This window comes from Lepisosteus oculatus, chromosome 14 (genome assembly GCF_040954835.1).
Source record: "Lepisosteus oculatus isolate fLepOcu1 chromosome 14, fLepOcu1.hap2, whole genome shotgun sequence".
NCBI classification, from domain to species: domain Eukaryota; kingdom Metazoa; phylum Chordata; class Actinopteri; order Semionotiformes; family Lepisosteidae; genus Lepisosteus; species Lepisosteus oculatus.
The window spans coordinates 43,312,782-43,338,884 of NC_090709.1; the positions used below are offsets into that span (position 1 = coordinate 43,312,782).

General features: G+C 43.2%; 1 protein-coding gene and 7 non-coding genes across 8 annotated transcripts; 1 reads left to right on the plus strand and 7 right to left on the minus strand.

Annotated features, from left to right (window-relative positions):
- Positions 1 to 12,808: 12,808 nt before the first annotated feature.
- Positions 12,809 to 12,882, minus strand: trnan-guu (transfer RNA asparagine (anticodon GUU)). Its single transcript has one exon. It is a non-coding gene; the product is annotated as a tRNA-Asn (tRNA).
- A 1,265-nt stretch (positions 12,883 to 14,147) lies between these two features.
- trnaw-cca (transfer RNA tryptophan (anticodon CCA)) lies at positions 14,148 to 14,219 on the minus strand. Its single transcript has one exon. It is a non-coding gene; the product is annotated as a tRNA-Trp (tRNA).
- Positions 14,220 to 15,395: 1,176 nt separating this feature from the next.
- Positions 15,396 to 15,483, minus strand: trnay-gua (transfer RNA tyrosine (anticodon GUA)). Its single transcript is given in 2 exon segments — positions 15,396 to 15,431; positions 15,447 to 15,483. It is a non-coding gene; the product is annotated as a tRNA-Tyr (tRNA).
- Positions 15,484 to 16,185: 702 nt separating this feature from the next.
- On the minus strand, positions 16,186 to 16,274 carry trnay-gua (transfer RNA tyrosine (anticodon GUA)). Its single transcript is given in 2 exon segments — positions 16,186 to 16,222; positions 16,238 to 16,274. It is a non-coding gene; the product is annotated as a tRNA-Tyr (tRNA).
- Positions 16,275 to 17,026: 752 nt separating this feature from the next.
- On the plus strand, positions 17,027 to 17,332 carry LOC138243291 (histone H4-like). The gene has a single exon (XM_069198884.1). It carries the CDS (start codon positions 17,027 to 17,029, stop codon positions 17,330 to 17,332), a length of 306 nt encoding a protein of 101 aa, XP_069054985.1.
- Positions 17,333 to 17,638: 306 nt separating this feature from the next.
- LOC138243855 (U7 small nuclear RNA) lies at positions 17,639 to 17,694 on the minus strand. Its single transcript, XR_011192473.1, has one exon. It is a non-coding gene; the product is annotated as a U7 small nuclear RNA (small nuclear RNA).
- Positions 17,695 to 23,398: 5,704 nt separating this feature from the next.
- Positions 23,399 to 23,471, minus strand: trnav-aac (transfer RNA valine (anticodon AAC)). The gene has a single exon. It is a non-coding gene; the product is annotated as a tRNA-Val (tRNA).
- A 109-nt stretch (positions 23,472 to 23,580) lies between these two features.
- On the minus strand, positions 23,581 to 23,653 carry trnaf-gaa (transfer RNA phenylalanine (anticodon GAA)). Its single transcript has one exon. It is a non-coding gene; the product is annotated as a tRNA-Phe (tRNA).
- Between the last annotated feature and the right edge of the window lie 2,450 nt (positions 23,654 to 26,103).

Genomic DNA, 26,103 nt, shown 5'->3' on the forward strand with positions numbered 1-26,103 from the left:
AAGATTTCGAAACATGAGGGCGGCGTAGCGGTCGGCTCTTGCTTTCCCGTCTATGCTGATGCACTGCAAGTACAACCCCCCCTCCATCTCCTGAGTGATGGGTAGCAGTTGGACATCTGGGAGAATTATTCGTCCCACTGGCGTCTGTGAATTCCGCTGTGCTTCCTGGGGGGAGATAGACGGCGGGGACAGCATCAACCAATTCCCATGCGGTGGTGAACGGAGAGGCCGGGATGGAGTGTCCTGAGGCGGTGTGTGCTCTGCGGGGGGCAGAGCTTCCGCCAGGCATTGCAACCTGCGCGGCGGGGAGAGGCACTTTTCGGGAGACAGCTGCTCAACTGTTTGACTGCTGGAACATACTGTCTCCTTCCTCTGCATTTTCAGGAGTGTCTCTAGCCTCCCAGTCCTCCCCAGTAATGCATCGTACTGCTCCCGCTGCTGCCGAAATGTCTCCACACAGGTGCTGCTTCTACAGGTTGGCACCCTGGCCAGTGGCCGAGAGCAGAGACCCACGGCCTGTGGCAAAATAACATAATTCATGTAAGAAATAAAGTCACACAGTAGTATTCATCAGTCGCGGAACAGAAGTCAAAATAAACTTTTCTTTTTTTCCGTCTTACCGCTTTCTTTTTTACTGTCCTGGTGGTAGATCGTTTCGCCCGTGCGGTGTTTTCTTGAAGAACAGGCTACGAAGAAATAATTATAATTTAATTTAAAATTCAAAACGGCAATAATACCTTGTAATATACGCTGTAATCACGTATTTCAGATGAAGTCTGCTGTATTTGCTGACCCTTCGCTCTTTGGAAGCTGGGGCGGCAGAAGCACCCCGTCTCTTCCCGTAAAAGGTCTTGGTCTCCATACTGTACTGTGGTCGCTGTAGTGCAGGTTCGCAGTTTTTTTTGTGATGGGAGCTCACCCAATCCCTTTGTGTATTTATGCTATATTCACATGTACGGCTAGAATGTTCATTGTCTTCCAATGAAAGGCGGGTGCCTTTTGCCAAAGTCGGGAGACATTAGAGGCTTGCCACACCCGGACTGTTAAACCAACGCATTAGCACGTCAAAGCCCATTGAGGAGCCGGGCGCAATAATTGTTTTGTCCCTTGATTTACTGATCTGCATTAATTATGGAAATCGAGTTCCTGCTCTTTGCAAACGACCTGGTCCCGCTGTCGCCCACAGAACAGAGGCTGCGCCAGAACCTGGCACTGCTGGAGCAGCACTGTCAGACCTGGGCGCCAACAGTCAATCTGGACAAGACCAGAGTTATGGTTTTCCAGAAAAAAAGCCAGACCTCAGGGAAACAGGTACAAATTCACACTTAACAACACATTAACACCTAACAACGGGAGCAGGGACGATTAAGGCCAGTACCCACTATTGTTAAACATACAGAAAAGAATATTAAAGTATTGAATATTAGTATTGGCTTAAGTATTAGCCATACAGAACATTAAAGTGCCCCTTTTCCATTCAGCGGGTGCCTGAGCCGCTGTGTCCTATCTTCTGACAGTCGCCGTTGTGAATGTCTGTAGAGTGTATCTTATTTTTAGTACTAAAATAAATACTTAGTACTTTAGAACTAAGTACTAAAATACTAGTACCGAGGGAGCGTCTGCATTTATAACTTCGTTTTTAAAATTAGTCAAGCAATATGAAGCATCTCCTTTTTACTTTTAAGTCCCTTAAATACATTGAGCACAGCTTACTCACCACTTAAGATTGCTTTTTGATACCATCCTTACACAAAGCAGAAAGTTTCCGATGACATACAGTACAAGTGGAAAGATTACAGATTTTAATCGTCTTTAATTTTGTTACGTTATACGTTTTAGGAACGTTTCATCTAAACAAACACCACAAAACTATTCTCGATTGTATTTCTGAATGTTATGTTACACCTACAGTAGTTCACTGCTTTAAATACATCGAATTAAGAAAGTTATGTGTAGCACTTTAGATCTTTTTTTCTGAAGCAGGGAAAATCTGATCATGTTTCTCTATAACAATAATAAAAAACTTTATTTTACATATCACCTTTAAAAGTGGCATCTCAAAGCAATACAGTAGATCAAAAAAACAGTTAAAAGGGACCAAAGTAAATACCAGACAAACACAAACGCGTTTTTAATAAAATGCTTTTATTCATTCAGCAGAGAGTGAGAGGGACATCCAGCAGAGAGAGACACACACACCGGTTTCCATTGACAAAATTGTTTTTTTTCAATTCCTCTTGTCTAACAGGAATGTTTTGTTTGTGGACAGACTGTTAGACTAGAGGAAAAGAGCGCCTCCTTCTACGAAGCATTTCGTTGATCCGATCACAAATTCTTTTCCAGTCGCACGAAGTAAGGGTTGTAAAGCGCTGATTCTTATGGAATGCGTTCCGCCGGGGATTCAAAAAAATTTGACAAAATTTGTTTTTTTCAATTCCTCTTGTCTAACAGGAATGTTTTGTTTGTGGACAGACTGTCCACAAACGTGAGACTGTCTTTCTCAGACTTACATTCCCGAATGTCCCCCGCCCCGGTCAACAATCCTAGGAAGAACACGAAAATTTTTACAATTTTGGTCAGTTCTTCCTCCCAGAATTTATAGATCGCATCGATCAGTTCCTGCTTTGTGACGGGCTTAAAGTTTTCCGAACATAGTCTTTCAACAAATGCCAAACCATTTCTATTGGATTTAGATCTGGGGATTCGGCTGGAGTTTTCACCCAGTTCACTCCTTCTGCTATAAGCCTCGCCCTTGCTGCTGTGTGTTTCGGATCGTTGTCTTGAAAGAGACGGTGCCTTGATCCAAACTGCTCCATGATATATGGGGCAGCATGCTGTGTGACCACGACTTCCTCGAAGAATACACGGTCCATAATTCCTTCGAAAATAAGAAGTGGTCCCGGGCCTCTTCTAGATAAACCCCCCCCAGATGTGAACCTTCAGTGGATGTTTGGGCTTTGGTTTGTCCACATATCTCCCCTTTTTGCAAAATGCCATTGTTGAAAACTGTTCCAGAGCCACTGTTGTTTCGTCGGTGAAAAGTACATCCTGAAATGCCTCCCCCTGTTCAATCCATTGGAGCGCTTGCTTGAGTCTTTCCTCTTTGTTTTTTGCCTTATCATGGGGCATGTGTTGGTTTTTCTGTATCTCCATCCAAGCCTCCTGCGTACTCTTCTTATTGATGTCGGGCTTATATTCGCACCGAGGTCAGCCCATAGCCGTCTTTGGACTTGCATCGCCGGTAGCTCATCATTTTCACCAGTCAGTTTGTTGATAGCTCGCACAATAAGACTTGAAAAAAAAAGAGATCAGCAGTTAGTTTTAAAAATAATGTGCGTAGTTGTATTTACATGCAAGAAAGGTCTTTTTCGAAATTTATTTACCTTTGAATCGTCCTCGGTTTAGATTCTCTTTGCCTCCTCTCCCCTTTATAATGCCGTCTCACTGTGCTTTCAGAAACGAAGATGTCCATCGAAGCCAAGTGCTGTACAATGTCCCGTGTTGACTTCCCGTTTCTTTTCATCTTCATTATTTGGTGTGAGAGAGTCTTCGTGATTTTGGTCATTGTCCGTCCCCTTACCAAAGCGATACAGTGGTGCAGCTTGAATTCTGTACCTATATACTGTATGGTATGGTACAGATAAAACTTACACCATACCGATGAGCTAATGCCAGGGAAAGACACTCCTATTTTATTTAAAACACAATACGCCAGGAAATGTCTGATGCATTAGCAAGTTAAAACAATTGGGTCGAAAACCTGGGCGTAACACCATTTCCTTTTTCTGATCACTCGCTTTCTGGATACACATCTCACCTGTCCTGTTCTTTGTTTTCCTGGTTTGCTGATTATGCCTGCTGCGGTCCACTCCTACCCTCACACCTAAAGAATACTATTTTAAATTTCTTGGCGCAGTTCATTAACCATTGTATGTGCTGTCCGCGCCCAAAATGCAATTTAAAAAAAGTCAAAAACCGCACTCAAAATGCAATTTAGAGCTTTCTGGCAAGAGGAGACACCCAAATCAATATAACATGCCACAGTTTGTGCATGAACAGGGTTATACTGCCTATTCCCTTTGACACCCGATTAAAAAAAAAATAAAAAATAAAAATAAATATAAAAAAAATAAAAAATGTTTTAAATCCCCGGCGGAACCGGGCATCCATATGAATCAAGTAACAGGTTTATTCCATGCTGAAAAAAAAAAGAAAAAGTTATAAATGCAGACGCTCCCTCGGTGCCGCGCCGGGTGTAAATATCAAAATATACATTCGTCCCGGGCAGAGGCTGAAGAGCACCCGGCTGGGGTGCGCGGGGAAGAGCAGGACAGGAGTGAAAGGCGGGGTTTAGGAAGGCGTACAGTCTGGGCAGGTATAGATTACACTTTTCTAAAACGTATTTAAAAAATAAAAACGATCACAACCTAATCCTTCCACGTTTGATCCCAAAATCCCAAGAAATATAAATCTAAATGGGTAGAAAGCTATGCTGAAAGTTTATTAAGATACTTAGAAGACAAAGATACTGTATCAATTTATGTTGCATTAGCCTGATTATGATAAAAAAACACATAATTAAACACACGTTTGCGATTTAAATCAAAACACGATTTAAATCAATATAAATGTTTATATTGTAACGCATACTGTCCAGCCTCCATTTCTCTATAAAAATTTACTCTATTACACACACACACATTAGAAGCAGGAAGCAGAAGCAGGGACCGTTGTCAGAAGGGAAGAAGGTGACTATTCATTGTTATCAAAAATGACTTAGAATCGATCATGTTGTGATATTTTGAAATAAAAAAGTCAATTGATTGTCCATACTATCGCTATTCTATTTTTTCCAAGAAATGTTTGTTAAAAGAAAAGTCCAGCACCAGCGGGATTTGAACACACAACCCGTGAGTTGGTAATCGGGCATGTAGACCAGTAGGCTACAAGGGAAGTCACATGAAAAGGGAGGCGAAACAGCCCTACACAGCCCTGTCCTAGTACACGAATATAATCATATCGTTATTCAATTTTTTAGATACGCGATTCCATATTATATTAGCAGAAAAGCTTAAAACTACCACTTTTTCACACGCTATTTCACATGCTAGTTAAATACTTCGATGCTTAAAATCGTTAGAGAGAAATGGAATACCGGCGTGTATTTTTCCTTTAAAGTACCGATTCCTGGAATCTGACTGGCTGACACCCTTCTGAAGTGGTTACATAAAATCTGGTATACAGAAAAGAAAGCGTTGATACATACAAGTATCTTTTAATACAATCTTTGCTGTGCTCTTGAGGATCCTTGTGATATTTTGAGCTCTAGTTGAATGATAAGTGTCGCATTTTAAATCATTTTCGTAGTTAGAAATTATGAAACGCCCTGTTAAAAGCAAGGGAGTTTTTATGCCCGTTGAAGTAAAACAAAATGCCTGACAAAGTATGGCTTGGACAGATTCCAAGTGCTTGTACAAATGTGCTAAAGAAATTATACTTTGAGTATACAGCTTGCCCAAAGTCATTCATTATTAATACTATTAGTAATATCTTCGGTAAAGGCTTTGATGCATAAATATTTCTGATAAAGGTAGGTTGTGTACTTTTGTCCAACTGAACAATCTTGCTTTCATAGAATATACCAACATTTTAATGACTGTTGATTAACATGCTGTAAGACACAGTTCAAAATTAAAAGCTAAAATGCTGTACATGAAAGGTTAAGCTCCCCCCGCTGGTTTTACAAGGTGACGCCGGATAGTTTCCGGCGTGACGTCGAATGACGCGATTAACCGCGTGATACTGCGTGACACCGCGACACGCCCACCGGGGTATGCCGCGGAATACCCCACCCATTTTGAATGGCTGCATCTGTACTCTTCTCTTTACCGCACGTATGGAATTTGCGTGAGTGACGAGTAACGAGCTCGATCAGACCCAATCTACTGCTTTCATCCAAAACAGCCCTTTATTTGGCTTTAAACTCCACCTGTTACCCCTCACACTCAATGTTTCAGAAAAAGCGTTTTAATTTAAGCTTTGCCCAGCAGTGTTTGAGCAGAGAGAAGAAATAGAAGCGCCATTTGGGCCAGTTTAGCATAGTAACCACTAACTCCAATAATTATTATTATAAAAGCGAAAGAATCCCAGCTTCTGCATAAAAAAATTTTAAAGTTTTTATTGATACACAAGCAATAACAACTAACACTATTAAGTTCTACATAAAATTAAATAAGATACAAAAGCAAAGAATAAAGAATAAAAACACTAGACAGTTTTTGTGCAAGGCAAGAGGCATCAAAAAAAAAAAGTTTCCAACATGACCTGCTGAAACACGACTTGTGATCCATCACCATTTGATTGCAACATGCTTGGGCCATAATGTCCACTTCCAGACCCTCTCAGTCTCTTTCTCCCCAAATCTTCTCCGGTGGATCAAAATGTAGTCTCTCAAATAAGACACAGCCTTCTGTATCACTGACAGAGGCCGAATTTTTTCCATTCTATATACCAATGTAGTTCTAGTCTTCCATAAAGCTTCCCTTAGGCAACAGATGACCTGCCAGGCTTTGCTTTCTTCCGATTTCGATAGCTTCTCAAGTCCATATCCATAGAGCACTACCTGGGGGTCACTTATACCGCAAGCCAGAAAGCACCTTATCCAGCTGTTAGCCAATGTCCACACCTCTTTTGCGATGCCACAGTCCCACAGGACATGCCGGATGGATTTTTCTTGTCCGCATCCTTCCACTGGACACCTTGATGTCTTCCCCATGCCTCTCGAATGCATCACAGCCCTTGTTGGTAAAACTTCATGTACAATCAACCAGCACATGTCTCTGTGTCTGTTCAACAAAACCGTGTGGCCAACCCTTTTCCAAACATGGCTGGGATCCCCAGCCACGAGGCCACGAATATGACATACTGCACCTCTACCCTGCACAACAAGTTCCAGCCTTCTTGCACTTGTCAACACATCCAGTGCCTCATTTTCCAAATTCCATTCCCTTAAAAATTTCTTTATGATAAAATATGAATATGGGAGGTTAAAAGCAACAGGTGCTGTTAAAGGGACCTCTAAAACTTTAAATGTCCTTAAATAAAAACCACACAAAAAGTGAGACGTAAAGGATACTTTCCCCCTGTTCCCTACCGCTAAAGACAAATGTAATGATACATATTTGTACATTAGGAAAGTGAACAGTTCAGGCATTCCTTTTCCACCCATTTCCACCTTTTTTTCCTACAACCACCCTCTTTACTCTCTCCCATTTTGACCTCCAGAAAAAATAAAAAATAGCCCTCTTTAAAACCAATAAAACAGACCTTGATGGCATAAAAACAGCACTGACAAACAACAGTAATGGTAAAATTACAGTCTTGACAACTAAAACCTTGCCTTCCATTGTTAATTCCCGTAAACTCCACAGACCGATCTTGCTTTTGACTTTCCCTACCACCCTCTCCCAATTCCTACTCCCCATCCCATTTCTGTCAAAGTTTATTCCCAAGATCTTTATTTCATCTCTACGAATTGTGATTCCCACATTTTCCTCTTCACTCCAGTTTCCATATTGCATCAGCACACATTTGTTTTTATTCAGCTTGGCCCCTGATGCTCCGCAAAACTGGGTTGTCACCTCCAAGCTATTTCTGACTCCCTTATAATCTGTACAAAAAACATTTACATCGTCCATGTATAGTACAGTTCTCACCTCTTGGGCTCCACTCCCAGGGATTTTAATGCCTTCAATCCCATTCTCCATTCTTAAGGCTTGTGCCAGTGGTTCTATGCAGCAAACAAAAAGGAGTGGGGATAACGGACAGCCTTGGCGAACACCGCAATTCACATTAACCACATTTGACATGCTTCCATTAATCATTATTCTACTTCCTGTGCCTTATATAATAACCTTACCCAAGTGAGGAACCTGGTTGAAAGCCCCATCTTTTGTAGTACTCTAAACATATACTCATGAGAGATACGATCGTAAGCTTTCTCAAAATCCAAATTTAAGACCACTAATCCAATATTCCTCTCTCTCGCATAACCTATGGTATCTTTAATCAGTATTAGGCTGTCCGTGATCCTCCTCCCTGCCACACCACAAGCTTGATCTGGATGAATGACTTCACTCAGGACAGATTTTAATCGAACCGTTAAACACTTGGAAAGCAGCTTAAGATCACAATTCAATAAAGTTATCGGTCGCCAATTTGCCAGGTCTGTGCGATCATTCTTTTTGAATAGTAAGATCACAACTCCCGTCTTAAAGCTGTCCGGCAGTTCTTCTAAAAACTGGTTAAAAGATCCAATGCTAAAATATCCCAAAAGGCCCTATAAAACTCAATGGGTAGACCATCCAACCCTGGAGTTTTACCCGTTTTGAAGGTCTTCAAACTTTCCATTTACTCTTCTACAGAAAGGCCTTTTGATAACACGGTATCGTCATTTACACTCTTTGGAATGACTTGCACAAATGTTTCTAACAAATCCTTAGACACTTGTTTCTTTCCAAATAACTCCCCATAGAAATCCTCAGCTACAGTCAACATGTCTTCCATACAAGTTTGCAAAACCCCCTTTCGTCCCTTCAATGCTGACATTAGTCCCCTCCCTGCAACCCTTTTCTTGAAAAAGAATCTTGTACATTTTTCACCTTCTTCAAGCTCTTTCACTTTGCTTTGAAACATGATTTTTTTAATCTTTTCTCTAGAGAGATTTAAAAGCTCATTCTTTAATTCTTTGATTTCCTCACTGAGGTCCCACCCCTCTTCTAATAACTTAACATACCTCTGCAATCTCTTTTGTAATCCGTTTTCAACCCTTCGTATCCTAGCCTGTTTTCTCCTCCCCATCTCTACGAAAAATGCTTTTGTACGCTCCTTCACCTCCTCCCTTCACTGTGCTAAACAGGTCATACAAAAACTGCCATTCCTTATATCTTTCCCTGAGCCTGCTCCTCACTTCCTCATCCTCCAGAAGTGAAATATTCAGCTTCCACACACCCTTCCCCACAGTAACAACCGTTGGAATAGCAAGTGTACATGACAGTAAACAATGGTCAGAGAAAAAAACAGGGGTTAAGCCTGCAGTTGTGCAAGTAAAATCACGTATCAAAACAAAATCTATGTGTGAGGCTTGGGTCCCATTAGACTTGTGCCATGTGAAACCTGCCATCCCCTGACTATGAAGTTTGAGGGCATCTTTCAGTTTAAAATCTTTACATACCGTTAACATACCGTTTGCAATAATATTGATGATTTATCAAATTGGACCTGTCTCTCACCCCTCATTCTGCCTTCTCTTTCTAAAAGAGAATTTAAATCCCCAGCTAAAACCAGTGGTTCCCATCCCAATAAATATTCTCTCAATTCCTGAATTAGGACATATCTGTCATGTGGGCAACTGGAACAATACACATTTAAAATGTTAAATTTGACATTCATGAAACCCAGATACACCACCAGTGCTCTCCCGTACCTCTACCATCTTATTTTTAATTAAAACCGCTATACCATCAGATTTATTCTCATTGGACCCACTCCAAATTGATGGGCCCAATGTCCACAGTTCTTCCATATCCTTATATCTGTTTTTAAAAGGTAATCCACACTCCTGTAACAACATAATATCAGCATTTACCTTACTCACAAATGATAGTATAGTCCTTGCCCTTAACTTGGATCGAATGCTTCTCACATTTATGGACACAATGTTCAGAGCCATGCTTATCAGTGCAAAACAAATATCACAGGCTGGCAAGAATAAAGTCTTTTTTTTACCAAAAGCTTGCAAATGGAGAAAAGGGATGCACGTGAGTCTCTGGGAGTTGTTAATTGAAAGGTTAGTGGTTCGAGCCCATTTCTCATTATTCTACTTTATTGGATTTCTTAGTAAAACCTTAACCCACTTGATATTTGCAGGAAATGCAGTTGTTTTGTGTGTCGAACTACAACAAGTAAACAACTGAGTACATTAGTCATTATCACTGGGAATGACCAGTCATGGCCAACATTCAAGAGAATCATATTCAGCCATGGACTTTGACCTTCAAATGGCTTGCTGGAGAATTAATTTATACTCTCGTTGCACCCTTAGTTAAAATATTAAAATTACAACACAGATTTGTTGGAGAACTTGAAAAGCAAAAAAGACAGTTGGACAGCATGATTATGTTAGGACTGTACATTTCTATTTCAATACTTTTGTATATTTATCTTAATTTTAATATACATGTAACCATAAATGCTGTTCTATATATATATAAAGATTGTTGTATTTTATAATATTTTAGCAGAGGGCACAAGGGGGTCTATTATACCTTGCGAAACATCCAAGACAACTATAATAGAGGCTCATATTTTAATAAAATTTGCTTTAAAAGAAAACCAAAATTTGTATGATATCATCCCTCAATATCGACGTTCAGTTGAAGGATTTGAAGAAGCAACACCGATAGGTGAGTACATTGATTTTGGAACCATGTTTGCATCTGAATAATCTTTCCTCCTGGAAAGAATTAAAAACAGGTCTGTTTTGAGTCTTATGATGATTCTCTTCTGGATCTGAAAAAAAACAGTGCAAATTTGTTTCCGATGTATTTTTCAATTTTATCAGATTTTTTCAGGTGAATGCAGTCGATACGTTCAAGTTTTTATATGATGACAGGACCTACACTTAGGGCTCAGTACTGATAACACTGCTGATATTGATGGAGTAGAAATAAGTGTTGTATTGGCAGCTTTATCTGAGGCGAGAAGTCCTAGAACAACTACAAAAATGTTACGATTCAGAGGAAGAAATATTTTTCTACCTCACCCAATCCTATTGCATTAACGAGGCTGAAGTTGGCTGCTTATTCGCCAGCTTCTTATTCGCGTGTTTTGTTCCACCTTAGGTGCTGCTGCTGTGATGTTATGCCGCCTTTCGCCTGTAGATGGCTCTCTATAGTCATTTTTAAAAATACTAATCCGAGTGGATTACTGCACATATCCTCAGTAAAGGGGAATATGTAAGTAATGATTATCCAAATTGCATTTTTGTATGAAACACATTTCAGAAAATCGTAAACCAATTTTTAAAACTCACAATAACACAAACTGGCATGTTAGACAACAAGTAAATAAGACAAAGGCAAAACGTGAATTCTCAAAGTCACAAAATCTTGCATTTTGCAAGAAATGTTATTATAGCAGTTTACAATGGGACATTTAAAAAAATGGCATATGAGAATATATGGTTAACGGAGGATGAGCAAAGGGTGATGACACTTTCTGCTTATTGCTATGACCCTCCCTCCTGATTATAAAATCGTCTCACAATTCTGCCACTGAGGTGTGAGACACAATGTAACAGACTGTCAAAATCCTGAACTTCAGGAAATGTTGCTGTACCATTTTTAAAATATGACCCTCTGAATGTGGCATGAGAGAATTTATAGGGAAAAGCTAATTGCTCTTTCTGTTGTATTGCGATGGCCCCTGTTTAGAAAAAAAACATCTCAGAATTCTGACACAAAGGTGTGAGACACAATGTAACAAATTATGAAAATCATGAAGTATAAGAACATTTACTGTACCATTTTTTTAATATGACCCTCTGAACATGGCATGTGAGGATTTATAGTCAACAAAATAGCACCCCTTCTGCTGAATTACTTTTTCCCTCCTTCCTCGTTACCAAAACATCTTAGTATTCTGACACTAAGGTAAGAGAGACAAAATCACTCATCACGAACATTTGTAATTACAAAACTTCACTGTTGCATTTCTGCGTTGTGACATTCTGAACATGGCATGTTAAAGTATATAGAAAACCTATATCAGAACAGGTTAAATGTAATTCATAGTGATTTATATTTTTTTAATTCTTTCTAAATGAAAAAATATGTTTTTCAGTGATTATGACACTTCGGTATTACATAAAATATGCTTCAATGCCAAAATAAATGATAATTGAAAAAATACCCACAGTGGACATTCATAGTTGCGATTATAGGAATGTTATATATCAGGTGAGTAGCTGTGTCAGCATGCGTAGGCTGCAAAGGAACAAGTAAAGGACTATTCCTGCTGAAAAGAGAAGAAAGGAAACACAACGTGTTGGACGTAGAGCCTTCTTCAGGTGTGAGAAAGACAGGGCAGTAAGCAAAGATAATTTTCTTTATCTTTGCTTACTGCAGTTTATCTTTGATGACAACATCAAAGACGTTAGGACGTTTTACGGCTAACAGCTCCACATCAACTTCCTTTTATAACTAACCTCATCAGATCCCTCAACTCCCAACTCTTCCAATTTCTCACTTCAGAGAAGGATAAAAACCTCAATCATCCTCTACAGAGAAAAACCATCAACACCCCTACCACCTCCACCAATCCTAACCTCGTTTTTACTATACCCTCTGACCTTTCCCTTTCACCCCTTTGCATCCTCAGCTAACATATTTTAAAATTACAATAGACTGTATAGTATTATGTTTAAAATTAAGGTAAATATGTCAAAATATCAAAATCCAACTGCACAGTGCCATCTTAACAATGCTTGTCAAGTTCTCAAACAAACCTGCATTGTATTTTTAAAATATTTCAGCAGAGGATTCAACTGGAGTATAAATGAAGATTCAAAGATAATATTATTTGGGTGAATATGGTTTTCTGGGGAATTGCAATGTTGGGCATTATTGGACATTTCCCGGTGACCCTGACACGTGTTAAACACTCGCATTTCCTGCAAATATTAAAATGGTTAAGGTTTCGCTGAGAAATCCAATCGACTGACGACAACGTTTACATCGCAAAAGATCCCCATCCCTGGGTGGACTCGAACCACCAACCTTTCGGTTAACAGCCGAACGCGCTAACCGATTGTGCCACAGAGACTGACTGGTAGGGCTTTTTCTCGAATCACAAGTTTTAGGTTAAAAAAAATCTCTTACTGTTTATTTTGCCAGACGGTAATATTTCTTCTGCACTGATAACCAAGAATTGAATTTCATTTTTCGCAAGCTGTGTGAATTTCATCAAAAACAAGTTTTCCAGAAAGGAAATGAACACATGCATTTAACGAAATCAAGCCCTTTGTGATTGCCCGAAATGATACGTTCTGTACTACAAGATAGGAAGAAAGACACGGCTGGGATTTGAATCTCCATTCTTTTGTTTGATAGAGAAGCGTTTTAACCAACTAGGCTACGGTGACAGGACAACCATCACCTTTTACAGCCGCTTGGACACACCGCTCTGAGACATCTGCGTTCAGTAAGCGCTGAACCTGCTCTCAGAGCAAATTGCCTCTTTTACATACAGTAGCAGCCCCGACACTGAGAAACGAAGAGAACTGGCTTTTATCTGGCATTTTCATGTCCAATGCGTTTGACATCTCCCAAGGGCGACAGAGTTCTTTTGCAACACTATTTCTTCTTCTTTTTTATTTCTGTACGCTTTGATAAAAAACGAGAAATCGTGCAAGGGAAAAATGTCTTTTTTTTTCATAGAGAAAACGTGCACCAGGAAATGTTGTGTTGAGAAGAAATGATTTAACATGATACGTGTCCTAATTTATCGGAGCAATTGCTCAACCAGCAAGGTCTGGCGAGGTTGGAGAGTCTGGTGGATGTGATAATTATACAGTGTTGTGGAAGAAAACAGTCTTTCTTTGAATTCTCAGTCAATCGGAATTTCAGTGCGAAACATAAACCCCTTGTCTGATTTAAAGAGATTATATTTTAAAACTCATAAAAAATCAGAAAACACATGTTTCTCACTTTGAAATTTTAGACGGAGCGGTGCATTACTAGCAATAAAACAAAAGTGTCCGGAAACTCATTAACTTTCAGGTTTGCTTGAACCTGTATTAAAAAAAAAAAGGTATCTGAAACTTCCGTGATTCCATTATCTGATGTAGCTGTCTCTAAAGTTGGACGTGATGTTAAGCAGATGTGAACTGGGCCTTTTCTCTTAAAAAAAAAAGAAAGTTATTTTTTTCCTCTTCACTCCAATGCTGGAGACTGTAAGCCTGTGTGAGCTCCACACTGCGTGTCCTGTACTGCTCTATTTTGTTTAGATTATCTATGTGGTGTACAGATAGAACTCAACTGCATGGTGTGAATTCCGTGTTCAGGACCAGCAGAACCTGAAATAACAGCTGACCTCGACGTGATTTGAACACGCAGCCTTCTGATCTGGAGTCAGACGCGCTACCGTTGCGCCACGAAGTCACGGCTATCAGTGCCTTTGAATTCCCCAAAGGAGACAAATCAGCTTCACAAAAAAAAAATCTGTGAAGAGCGCAGCTCTTCCGAAGAGAGTCTCTTCTTCCCAGACCACATTTTATTCTTCCTGCGCAGATCTTGTGCAGCTGTTGTTCTCAATTACAGATCCAGGAACACTGATTGTTTTTTCTATTTTTTTAAATTAAGTACCCCAAGGTGCAACGGTAGCACGTCTGACTCTAAATCCCCAAGTTCATTTTCAAAGTATATCGGAGTCAACTGATACTGATCAGGTTCTGCTGCTACTGAACCCGCAGTCTTCACCTTAAAGTTCAATTCCCCAAGCCTTTTGAACGTATATGTCCATCCCTTCTCGTCAAAACTCGTATTTTCACAGGGTACCCTTCAGAAATCGCAGTATAGAATGAAAAAAACTCCAGTAGATCTCGGCCGCTGTTGGTGATTTTCCGTTTAAAATAAATGAATCTCTGGAAATTTTACGGAGTGTATCACTTTCACTGAGACCGAGAAGTGTTAAGCTGTACATGCGTCTTTGTGGTTTGGTTGTTAACCAAAAGGGTGGTGGTTTGAGCCCTTCCAGGGACGCTATGAGCCTTTTAATGTACACACCCTCCTCACTTCATTTCTCCACGGCCGGTCTTGTACCGCTAACAAATACAGAGCCCGTAGGAGGCAGTAAGCTCGCATATATAGCTCTCATAGTGTATATAATGAAGAAGCAGAGGTTAGTTTCTCATCTGCGCGTTACAGAGCCTTACGCAACTCGTACTGTACCAACAGCTGGGGTTTGATCCCTGCACGGGCTATTAGTTGAAAGGCCATTGTAAATGACGTATACGAAATTTATAGATAGATACTTTATTGATCCCGTGAGGGAAATTAATAAAGCTTATCCAGCTGGCTTTTATGTCTCACACTAAATTGCGATCTTGAAACCAAAATGAAATTGACATTTGTACTGTATGTTTTTTTTTTAATTACAAAGCAAACAGAGTATTCCCTTAATTCAAAGATCAGATATTGGCCAAAACAAGACAATCAGACGTGGGCTGACTTTGGAACAGGAGCCTCTGCTTCGTCGTTTATTGAGCTTTTGATCAATGTCTGAGTGAAAAAGATTCGCTATTTTAACTCTTTGATTAAAGTAAACAAAAAGCACCTTCCTTCGAGCCGGAATCGAACCAGCAACCTAAGGATTCCCTACTGACTCCCCTACAGTCCTCCGCTCTACCAACTGAGCTATCGAAGGCATGTCACATCGTGTGACTTCCACGACAGGAAGGAAAGATATCACTTAAAAAAATCAGAATTGAAGATTTGGATCCGGGGCCTCATACTTATAAAATTATTAAAATAATAATTATCAAAATATCAGACTGTGTTTCTGCAAAATTTCGTGCACAGTACGCCATTTTTATCTAAAACAGTCACAACGAGGGCTTTACACGCAGTCTGGGGTATTTTCCCCTTTTATATTTTTGCCACTTTATATCGAACCTGTTATACTCCCAGAAGTGCACAGTAGCTTGTACTTAATAAAAATGTACAATTCACCGCTGGTATAAACAGATGTGTGCCGTGTTTGCCTTTGTAAGCATTTGTTTAAAAAATAAGTTCACAATACGATAAAAACACAGAAAGCACAAACTTTATAATACAACGATACAAAATCAATACCAAATCATTATGCCAATTAAGTAACTATCCTTTGAAAACAGAGAACACCTTTATATCTACAAAAAACTTGACATTTGTATGTATTTTTGAATTACAAAGCAGACAGTGTAGTCCCTTAATTCAAAGATCAGATCTTGGCAAAAAAAAGACAATCAGACGTGGGCTGAATTCGGAACAGGAGCCTTTGCTTAGTCGATTATTGAGCTTTTGATCAATGTCTGAATAAAACAGAGTCGCTTTTTTAACTCTTTGATTAAATTACATGAAAAGCACCTTCCTTCGAGCCGGAATCAAACCAGCGACCTAAGGATTCCCTGTTGACTCCACTACAGTCCTCCACTCTACCAACTGAGCTATCGAAGAGATGCTGTGGCATTGCTCTCTGGCACATACTGCCCAATGAAGTAAAATGTGAAACGGGATTTAAATCCCACTTCGACATCAAGTTTCCAACTCGTTTCCTTAGTCTCATTTACCTTGAATTTAAGCCACGAACCAGGATTCTACCGTATAAACTTCCAGGGATATTACAAAATGTTTGATGGGGCATCAATCATTCCAGGCGGAAATTGATTCCTTTTTTTTCTCGAGGGATCATATTAAACATTTCATTAGTATCGAGAGGAGGATCACCATGAGACACAAAACAAACAGTTTCTTTCTGTCTTTATTAGAAAGTAGCGATTGTGCTACATTAATAATATTTTCGTGGAAATAAAGAAGTTGTAAATTTTAAAAATTTATATCTGAATCGAAATGTGGTTTTGAGTTAAATATTAGCGTGTTCATGTAATTAGTTTGTGTTTGTCATTAATATATATATATATTGCAATGTTACTAGAATTTTTAACTGAAGTTTACTAGTTGTGTTTTTTATAATGATTAGACATTTGAATACAATATTGTATATAATGTATAATTTGAACTACATATTGTTAAGGTGTGAATAATTGTATATTTTAAGAATACATTTCTAAAACAAATCATTGGCTTTATTTACTAGTTTCTACACCTATAAAAATCTTTCTTTGATGTCTAATAGACATCAAAGAAAGATGTCTATTATACATCAAAGATGAGCAGTGTGTGTCGTGTTCACAGCTGATAACTAGAAGATGTCTGGAAGAGGCAAAGGCGGAAAGGGACTCGGGAAAGGAGGTGCTAAGCGTCACCGTAAGGTTCTCCGCGACAACATCCAGGGAATCACCAAGCCCGCAATCCGCCGCCTGGCTCGCCGTGGGGGAGTGAAGCGGATCTCCAGGCTGAACTACGAGGAGACCCGCGGGGTGCTGAAGGTGTTCCTGGAGAACGTCACCTACACCGAGCACGCCAAGCACGCCAAGAGGAAGACCGTCACTGCCATGGACGTGGTGTACGCGCTGAAGCGCCAGGGCCGCACCCTGTACGGCTTCGGAGGCTAAACAGGAGCGGAGCTTCACTACCGGACCCCGACGTATAAACCCAAGTGACCCAGTGACATTTGTCACTGCTGAGGTTGCTTTATGGGTCTATTTTCTATACTGTGCTGATCAATTGGAAATCAAATGGCAAAAAAGACCCGTTCCCGCACCTAAGGTCAAATATTAGGAATCAAAACTGCTTGAGTGTATGGAAGCACACAGCTTTATCAAGATTTCCAAGTGCAAGATCTTTTTATTCATAAAAGACCCTATTTATGTTGTATGAGAAATATTAATATTAATACAGAATCCTTTTTCACCAAATAAATGGGGTTCCTGACTTCAGAAAGCCTTCTAGACAAATACTAAAAGAGCAAAAATTCAATTTGGTAAATGAAATGAAAACACATACCCTACCAAACCTTGAGTACAGGCCATTCAGGATGATAATACAAAACCATTTATAATTCAACAAATAAAACCTGTCAACTGGTAATCACCACTTATCATAAAAAAATAAGTAGCAATACACAGTAGGGGACTCTTGGGTGCAAGTTAAATCCATGCAAGAAGGGGTTTAGTGTTATATTTCCAAATCAGATATGCAAATGAGAGATCTGGCCCAGCCAATCTCAAAGCTCCCATGGTATGGAATGGAGCTGCTCCCCTCTTCTAGTTATTCACACTGGAGTTAGGTTACATATTAGCACATTTCATCTAACAGTTGCTCCAGAAACAAAAACGTAAACAAATGATCTGGAATGTGACCACACCTATGAGAATGTAGTTCAACAGATAACTTGTAAACCTTGTCATAAGATGTTTTTTGTTCTACAAAATATACTTTATTCTGCAAAAAAAACATCTCAAAAGGAACATCTCACACATATTAACACTCCATGTAATAAAAAACAACGGCGGAACGGAGATTGATTGTCCGTTATCAATCTTTGCGAGTGGGGGCGGATTTGCGCAATTAAGAGAGTCCCTCCAAATCTACCACTTGCTATTGTCCTTTAATCTCTGTATAGGGCCCAAAGTCCATTCCAGCGCTCCCTCGCCGTGGGGAAACCCCATTTGGCGACGTGGTGCTTCGTCCTCCTCCTGAGGTCCGCCAGGATCCTCTCCTCCAGCTCCCTCGCCCCCCACTTTATGTTGTGCCGGATGAGAGTGTTCCTCGCTTTCCACAGTCCTTGTTTTGTGAGGGACAGTAGCAGCCCCCACAGGTCCTGTGTCCCCTTGTCCAGTCTGGTGGGTGCCAGCCCCCAGCAGAATGTACTGGTAACTGAGCACTGCATCCTTTCCCAGGAGTTGCATAATGTTGTCCATTCTGCCCACACCACCTTGGCGAAGAGGCAGCTCCAGAACACGTGCTCCTGAGTCTCCTCGACAAAACACGTGTCCCGGGGGCAATGCGGATTCCTGGTTAGCGAGTGTCTGTAGAGGACCTCTCTGGTAGCCAGTCTCTTGTGCACAGCCATCCTCTCTGAAGGCACCAGTTTTGTAGGGTTTGGGCATTTACTGAGACAATTATTAATTGTAGCAGTAAATCACAAAGTTGATTCTTTTGATGGCTTTAGAATCCAACCATGCGACATAACTCAAACAACGCACACACAAAGGTACTAATACACGAGGATACATTTATTAATACATAAAATATGCATGTAAACCTAACAGATCTTATCGAGAGGGTTATCAGAATACAAAAGATATATATTCAGTCAGTTACGAAGTGTTACACATATCAAGAGGACATACATTCAGTATATCATTCATTAAGACCGTTTCGTAAAGTGAACTTGGTTACAACTTCTACATTAGATACTCAAAACAAGAACATAACTCTTAGGAATTAAATTGATATCAACTGGTTGGGATTACAATTGAATTCTCGAGCAGTAATGCAGTGAAGTTGAATACTCATCCAATCTCTGGGGATTCATATCTCCTGCGGGCACAAAGAAACAGTTGCAGGCTGTTGCTGTCCAATCTGCGCTCTCTGGCTCGGTGCCAGGCTGTGCTGTGCGGCTTGCGACGGTGCGCTGCTGTTGCTCACTGACCGGCTAGTTAGTGTTGGCTTTAACTAGCAAAGTTTGTGCACAGGAGAAAAGATGACTGTGGGTCCCAGCAAGTCAGGAAGAGGACCGGTTCGTTCCTAATGAAGAGCTAGTTCTGAATAGTGATTCAGCTGTCCACAGTTCCGACCTGTTCACGAGGCCTGCTGCTGGTTACTCTCTGGCAACCTCCACTCTAGACTCTTAGAACAAAGGAAGGTTCTGGCACTCGGACACACTGGCCGTTCCGTGGTTGTCCGGGCTGAGTCTCAGGATGGTCAGGAGGCGCTCTGCGAGAATGTCCTGCCCTTGGGAGCCTTCTGCTCCTGGGCCGTCCTGCCCTGGAATTCTCCTTTGAATTCCCTTTAGGATATTCCACAGAATTCTCCTGAATCCCTTCTGAATCTTACTGAATCTCTCAGGCTCTCTGTGTTGCCTGTTTTTACCTGGAGGAACTTCAGCTCATTGATTGGCTGAAAGTTCCATGGGCACCAGAGTCCCACGTGGGTTACTCGGCCCTACCAGTCCCTGATTGGTTGATCAAGGTGAGATATGAGTCACTTACTCCTGACACTTAGGAATGCAGTCCAGATGTCCAACTGGCACTCCCTAGACAGATAGGCGCCAATGGGTGACCATTGATCATGATAGCCAGGCTTAGCTAAGTGCATCCCCCTTTGGGAGCTGTCCTTATCAAAAGAAAACATCTTAAATCAGCCTGCATGAATAGTTTCTCTGTGGCTGCACCACAGAGATGAACAGAGAAATGGGGCCTCATTTGGGAAGCTCAGAAACACTTAATTCTGCCTTATTATTAAGCCTCGCCGCTACACCACTCTTTTCTTTTGTCCTTCCGAAGGTGGATCCTCTTTCCCTTCTTGCTGGGAGTTATCCAGGGCCCTTCCTCCAGTCAGCCATTTTGTCCGTCGTCCTGGCTGCCATCTTGAGGCACTGGTGCGGCTGGGGTGTGGCCTCGGCAGTTTCGGTTCTCTGCGGGGGAGGTGCGGGTTCTTTGTTCTCACCTCTCTCCCTTTGTCTTGAGACCGGTTTCTGCTGGTCGGCTTCCACCACCTGCGCAAACGAAGGTTTGCTTACCTTGCATTAGTGAAGGAGGTGTCCCTCGGCGCCGCATCCATCGCACTTTTTGGCTGCCCGGCAGGTTTTTGCCAGGTGCCCCTCTTTGTTACAGTTGTGACATCTGACGATGTCACACGTGTTCTCCTTGTGGCCGGTCTGTCTGCACTTCTTGCAGAAATCCGCCATCCTGGGGTAGTAAAGGTACCCCCTGTCGGCTCCGATGTTGAAGCGGGCCGGGGGGTGCTGGAAACCGTCGACGCCCTCTAGGTCCTCTTTCAGGAGGACTCGGTACTGGCGTTTGCCGTACCAGACGCCGCAACTGTCCCTGATCTCCGTCGGTTTGCCCACCAGAGTTACATACCTCCCTAGGTACGCTGTTACCAGTGCCATTGGTACGTAGGGGTTGTACGTGAGGATTGTGATGGTCCTCTGGTTTGTCTTCCTCATAGGCTCCGGCCTGAAATCAGAGAAACGGGGGTGCTTACCTTTTTCTCTGATCATTTTCGTTGCCTTTTCATATGAGGCGACCGTGGCCATGTAGGCCTCCATGTATCTCTCTGCCTTGTTGTCTTGCAGGCAGTAGAGATCTCCGGCCACCAACTGCAGGATCCCTCTCAGGAAGGTATTGAAATAGGATCTCGCAGTTGGCATCGTCTCTGTTTTCTTGGTCCAGTGGAACCGGATCAGTGTCTTCTTGTCTGCCATCTGGAAAGGAGAAAAAAGAAAAAAGGAGAGAAAGAGAGAGAGCAAGGTCCTGTGGAGAGGAGGGTTAAGCTGCTAAAGGAGCAGCGAGTGAGCCCTGGACTTTGTCCTTGTGGGCAAAGCCCAGCTAGGTGCAGGCGCAGGAGGAGAGAGAGAGAGGGAGCGGATAGCGCTTCCGAGTCTCGAGGAAGAAAGCAAGCACCGCGGGCAGGCCAAGAGTACCTACTCCCAGCCAAGAGGCCAAGGAGGTGGAGCAAAGAGAAAGGGGGAGGGGAGAGGAGAGAGCAGAGAGAGAGAACGTTGCTGCCAGATCCCACCCAGCTCAGCTGCTGCTTGGCCTTAACCCCCTAGGCTCAACCTCGGGCGATACCAGCTCAAGCACTCCTCAGGATCTTCGATCGCCTTCTAGAACTTTGGAAAGACAAGAACTGCGGGCATGCCACTTGAACTTGATCTTAGCCAAAAGGCCGATAAAATTTGATTCCAGCTCACTGGCCCTGCAAAACTTAGTTCAAGACTTTAAACTCTCAGACACATATAGATGTATATATCCCACAACAGCAGGATATACATAGTCAGGGAGGAATAGCAGCTCCAGAATTGACTATTGCTTTGTCTCAGAGAGAGTGAAAGTTGTTGGGGTCACTCTTCAGCCTGTCTTCTTCTCAGAACATCAGGCTTTAGGGTGTAGAGTGGAACTCCAAGGCGGGACTGTCTTTGGCAGAGGCCTCTGGAAACTCAACACAAAGCTGCTAGAGAACGAGGGGGTAGTATCCCGCCACAAGAAGAAACTATCACAGTGGCTGTCCTTGCAGTGTCTGTACGGGTCAGTAGGAGAGTGGTGGGAGGAGGTGAAGGTGAGGACAAAGGCCTTTTTCATGGCTGAGGGAAGGAAGGCTGCTGCCAGACGGAGAGGAGTGCTAGCCAGGAAACAGAGGCAGCTGCAGCGTCTCTACACGATGCTGCACGGTGGCTTCGATGTGCTTGAGGATATCACCCTTTTAAAAAAGGACATCCGGAGCATAGTCGAAGAAAGCAGTCGAGGAGTGCTGTTAAGAAGCAGAGGTCAGTTCTTGGAAGAAAATGAGAAGTGTACTCGCTTCTTTTTCAGGAAAGTGGTAGGCTCCAAGTCTGTCATGGAAAGTGTAGTTGATGAGGAGGGAAGAGAGAGTACAGAGCTGAGTGCTATCCTCTCCTGCATCGAGGCCTTCTTGTCACGGACGTCCAAAGGGACTAACCGTGGGGAGCAGGAGTGCGGAAAAAGACCCATATGCGTAGCGGCGAGACGGGAAAAAGGCCCGGGCTCATTAGTGCAAAGAGTTCAGGAATGCCGTATAGAAACCTGTGCCCTCAGGGAGCGGACGTGGGGCGCCCTGGTGCTAGGCGGGTCTCAGGACATCCGAACGTCAGTGCTGAGCGAGGACAGAGTGAAAGACCCGGAAATATATAGCCCAGGGGAAAGAGAGGGACAGGAAGGACAGCAGACCAGAAACTAGGGACAGGACAGAGAAGCTCTACAGAGGTAAAGGATGAAGAAATTCATTTTTTTACCTCAAAGCTAGAAAACGTTTTGAGTGAAGAAGATAGGGAAGTACTTGAGGGGGATTTGACAGTAGAAGAGCTGAGAGGCTATGGAGAGCTTACAGAAGGGGAAAACAACGGGTGCTGACAGGCTCCCTAAAGGGGCGTCTGCTTTTACTACTTGCACGAATGAAGGCAAAAAAAAGCCAATCGATGTGAACGAACGGCGCTTTACAGAGGAGTACTGCCTGACTGGATCGTTGATGAACGACAGAGGCCACTCCGACCTCTTCTCGGTTTTCTTCAATTACTTACTAAGGATCTTCTTCACATTCGCCCATGCAGGGGAAGCCAGTGACACCAAAGCAAACGCAGGAAGGTGCATTTCAAGCAGAGACCAGGAGGGACTTGTTTACACCAAGAGTGGTCGGAGAATGGAACAATGCGCCCAGCCCTGTTGCTGGAGCCGATTCTTGATGAGCTCTTGGGCTCACTAAGAGGCCCCCGCTGGATGCTAATCTTTCTGTTGTTCTTGCAGGTCCTGCGCTGCTTTTGAGCCGACAGAGCTTGTCCTGGTCTGTCGGCACAGCCCAATTGCAAATGATCGGCTCCGCGTACAGAAGGAACGTGCGTTTGGTACAAGAGTGCACGAAGGCACCGGAAATACATTGGGAACAAATGACCGGTCGCTCAAGACCTCTGTGAAGTACAGGAGTGTGCAAAAAGAGGCTGTTTCCGCCCGGTCTCAAACCAGGGACCTTTTGCGTGTTAGGCAAACGTGATAGCCGCTACACTACGGAAACCTGGAGGCACCACTGCTGGTGTCTCACTTGCGTTTCGGGCTGAGAAAGGGAAGTGTCATTTTAGGCAGGGAGCGCTGGAGAGAGGAACAAAGGGCGCGATGAAACAAAATGCCGAAACCCGGGATCAAACCAGGGACCTTTAGATCTTCAGTCTAGCGCTCTCCCATCTGAACTATTTCGGCGGTGCGCAGAGCCCACAGCCACCTGCTCCAGCCTTCCTGTGTTGCGGCATGAGCGCACCAAGAGTAGCGGGAGAGTGTTGCAGGAACGTCACTCAGAAGGAAAGCCACCCAGCTGCGCCCTCTGAGCTCTGTCCAGTGCATCTTCCTTGCATGGACTCCTGCCTGCGATGGGCAGGAAACAATTAGCAAGAACAGAACAACACCCAATGGGTGTCTCATGACCACACCTAATGGTTGTGACACGTGCAGGTGTGAGGGGTTGCCGGGGTACTTTGGAGCAGAGCTTGGGCGGACGGGGGGCGGGAAAGCAGACAAAGAGGTCTCAAGGTCTGCATGATCACAGCTCTCCGCCGCCCCAGGCTTCCGCTCTATAAGCTACTGGACACACCCGCCCCTCCTCACACAGACCGTGGAAAAGCCCCCGAGTGGGAGGGCTCTCTCTTCCTCCCAGGAGCTCTTGGACACGACGCACAGACAGGGCGCGGGGAGCTGCCGCCTGCAAACACGGCTCCAGGCAGGACTCCACTCCGCAGGAGCCGCAGAGCAGAGGAGATGAGGGCAGCTTTGCTCCTGTGCAGAGACCTGAGCTGTTGTTGCTGTGGATGCTGTCTTTTCTGCACTCGGGGTAGGAGTGAATGTTGAGTTGCCCTTAGAAATGAAGCAGAGCACTTCAACGGCACGGGTGTGTGTGTGTGCGCCCTGGTGATTCTGGGAGACAGATCGAACCTGGGCTAAAAGAGAGGGGGCTTAGCCCTCTTCCATTTGCTAGTTCAAAGTTGTACAACCCATTTGTATCTGCTAGGCGGCGCAGTCGTCGTGCACAAAGAACGCTTTGAAAAGCGTCAAAGGCAAGTCATTCCGAGTTGGTCGTTTGTGTTTTCCGTTCAGACGCGAAATGCTGAAATGATCTCTCAGCTCCTCGGTTGTCATTTCTGCTCCGTAAAGGGATCACAGCACGCGTCGGCTTCCAGCACGCTGGGTCGGGACACGATGCCGGGGGTCGGAGAGAGCGATGTCTTCCTCGTTAGTATAGTGGCAAGTATCCCCGCCTGTCACGCGGGAGACCGGGGTTCGATTCCCCAACGGGGAGTAGCTTTTATTTCACCTCCTTAGAGAATGACTGCCTTTCACTTCTCTGTTTTCTTTCACAGCGTCGTGCACCTTTTCATTGCTCTCGCTTTCAGAGCCTCCGCACGGCACACGACTCGACATCAGGAAGCACATTGAAGTGAAAGCAGGAAGCGCTGCGACATGCACTGTGCAGATCCCGCCACACTAAGAGGTGAGTGGGTCTGTTCGATGCACAAAGAACGCTTTGAGAAGCGTCAAAAGCAAGTCATTCCGAGTTGGTCGTTTGTGTTTTCCGTTCAGACGCGAAATGCTGAAATGATCTCTCGGCTCCTCGGTTGTCATTTCTGCTCCGTAAAGGAATCACAGCACGCGTCGGCTTCCAGCACGGTGGGTCGGGACACGATGCCGAGGGTCGGAGAGAGCGATGTCTTCCTCGTTAGTATAGGACCTGTCACCTGTCCCCACCTGTCACGCGGGAGACTGGGGTACATCAGGACGCGCATTGAAGTGAAAGCAGGATGCGCTGTGACATGTACTGTACAGATCCCGCCACTACTGGGCCCGATTTCCCCGGATCGAAACCGGGCGGAAACAGGCCCGTTTCGTTTGTTGCCACGCACACTGTTTGGGGATTCGCCTAGCGCTGTGATCCAACAGACCCACTTACCTCTTAGTGTGGCGGGATCTTCACAGTGCATGTCGCAGTGCATCCTGCTTTCACTTCAATGCGTGTCCTGATGTACCCCGGTCTCCCGCGTGACAGGTGGGGATACTTGCCACTATACTAACGAGGAAGACATCGCTCTCTTAGTGTGCAAAACACTTACTTGCAGCATTGTGGGTGCTGTGGTTTAAATGCTATTGGTTTGTGAACAGAATACCCCTATCCCAGTGCATTGTGCCACATTAAATAGAAGCAAGAGAAAAAGAGATTCAGAACGCAAAGCTGTGTCAGTGTTCTGTTTAAAAAATCGGTTTGAACATCAGGGGAGCTGTTTTTAATAAGGTGCTGAGTAAAGAATATTTTAATCTTCCTGCTGTCAGTAGTATTGTGCATATAGTTGACTCTTACCTGAATGAAAACAGGACGTAAAGGAAGGGTTTCAGAATTCAGACAAAGCTTTATTCCCGTGCTTACAGTCGGAGTAATTGGAGACTGCGCTATTCTGTTGCCTATGGTCATATACGCGTTTTTCGCATGAAGCCGTATTGAACAGTATTTCTCGCGTTGTGAACTTGCGTATACAGCGGTCCCCCGGGTTCCAGTTAGTGCGTAATTACGCATCGATGAAAAACCGGAGGTTTAAAAAAAGATAATTAGCTCACTGATACTTTGATGTAGAGGCTGTGGAAATATCTACATGTCGTGGTCTTTAAAA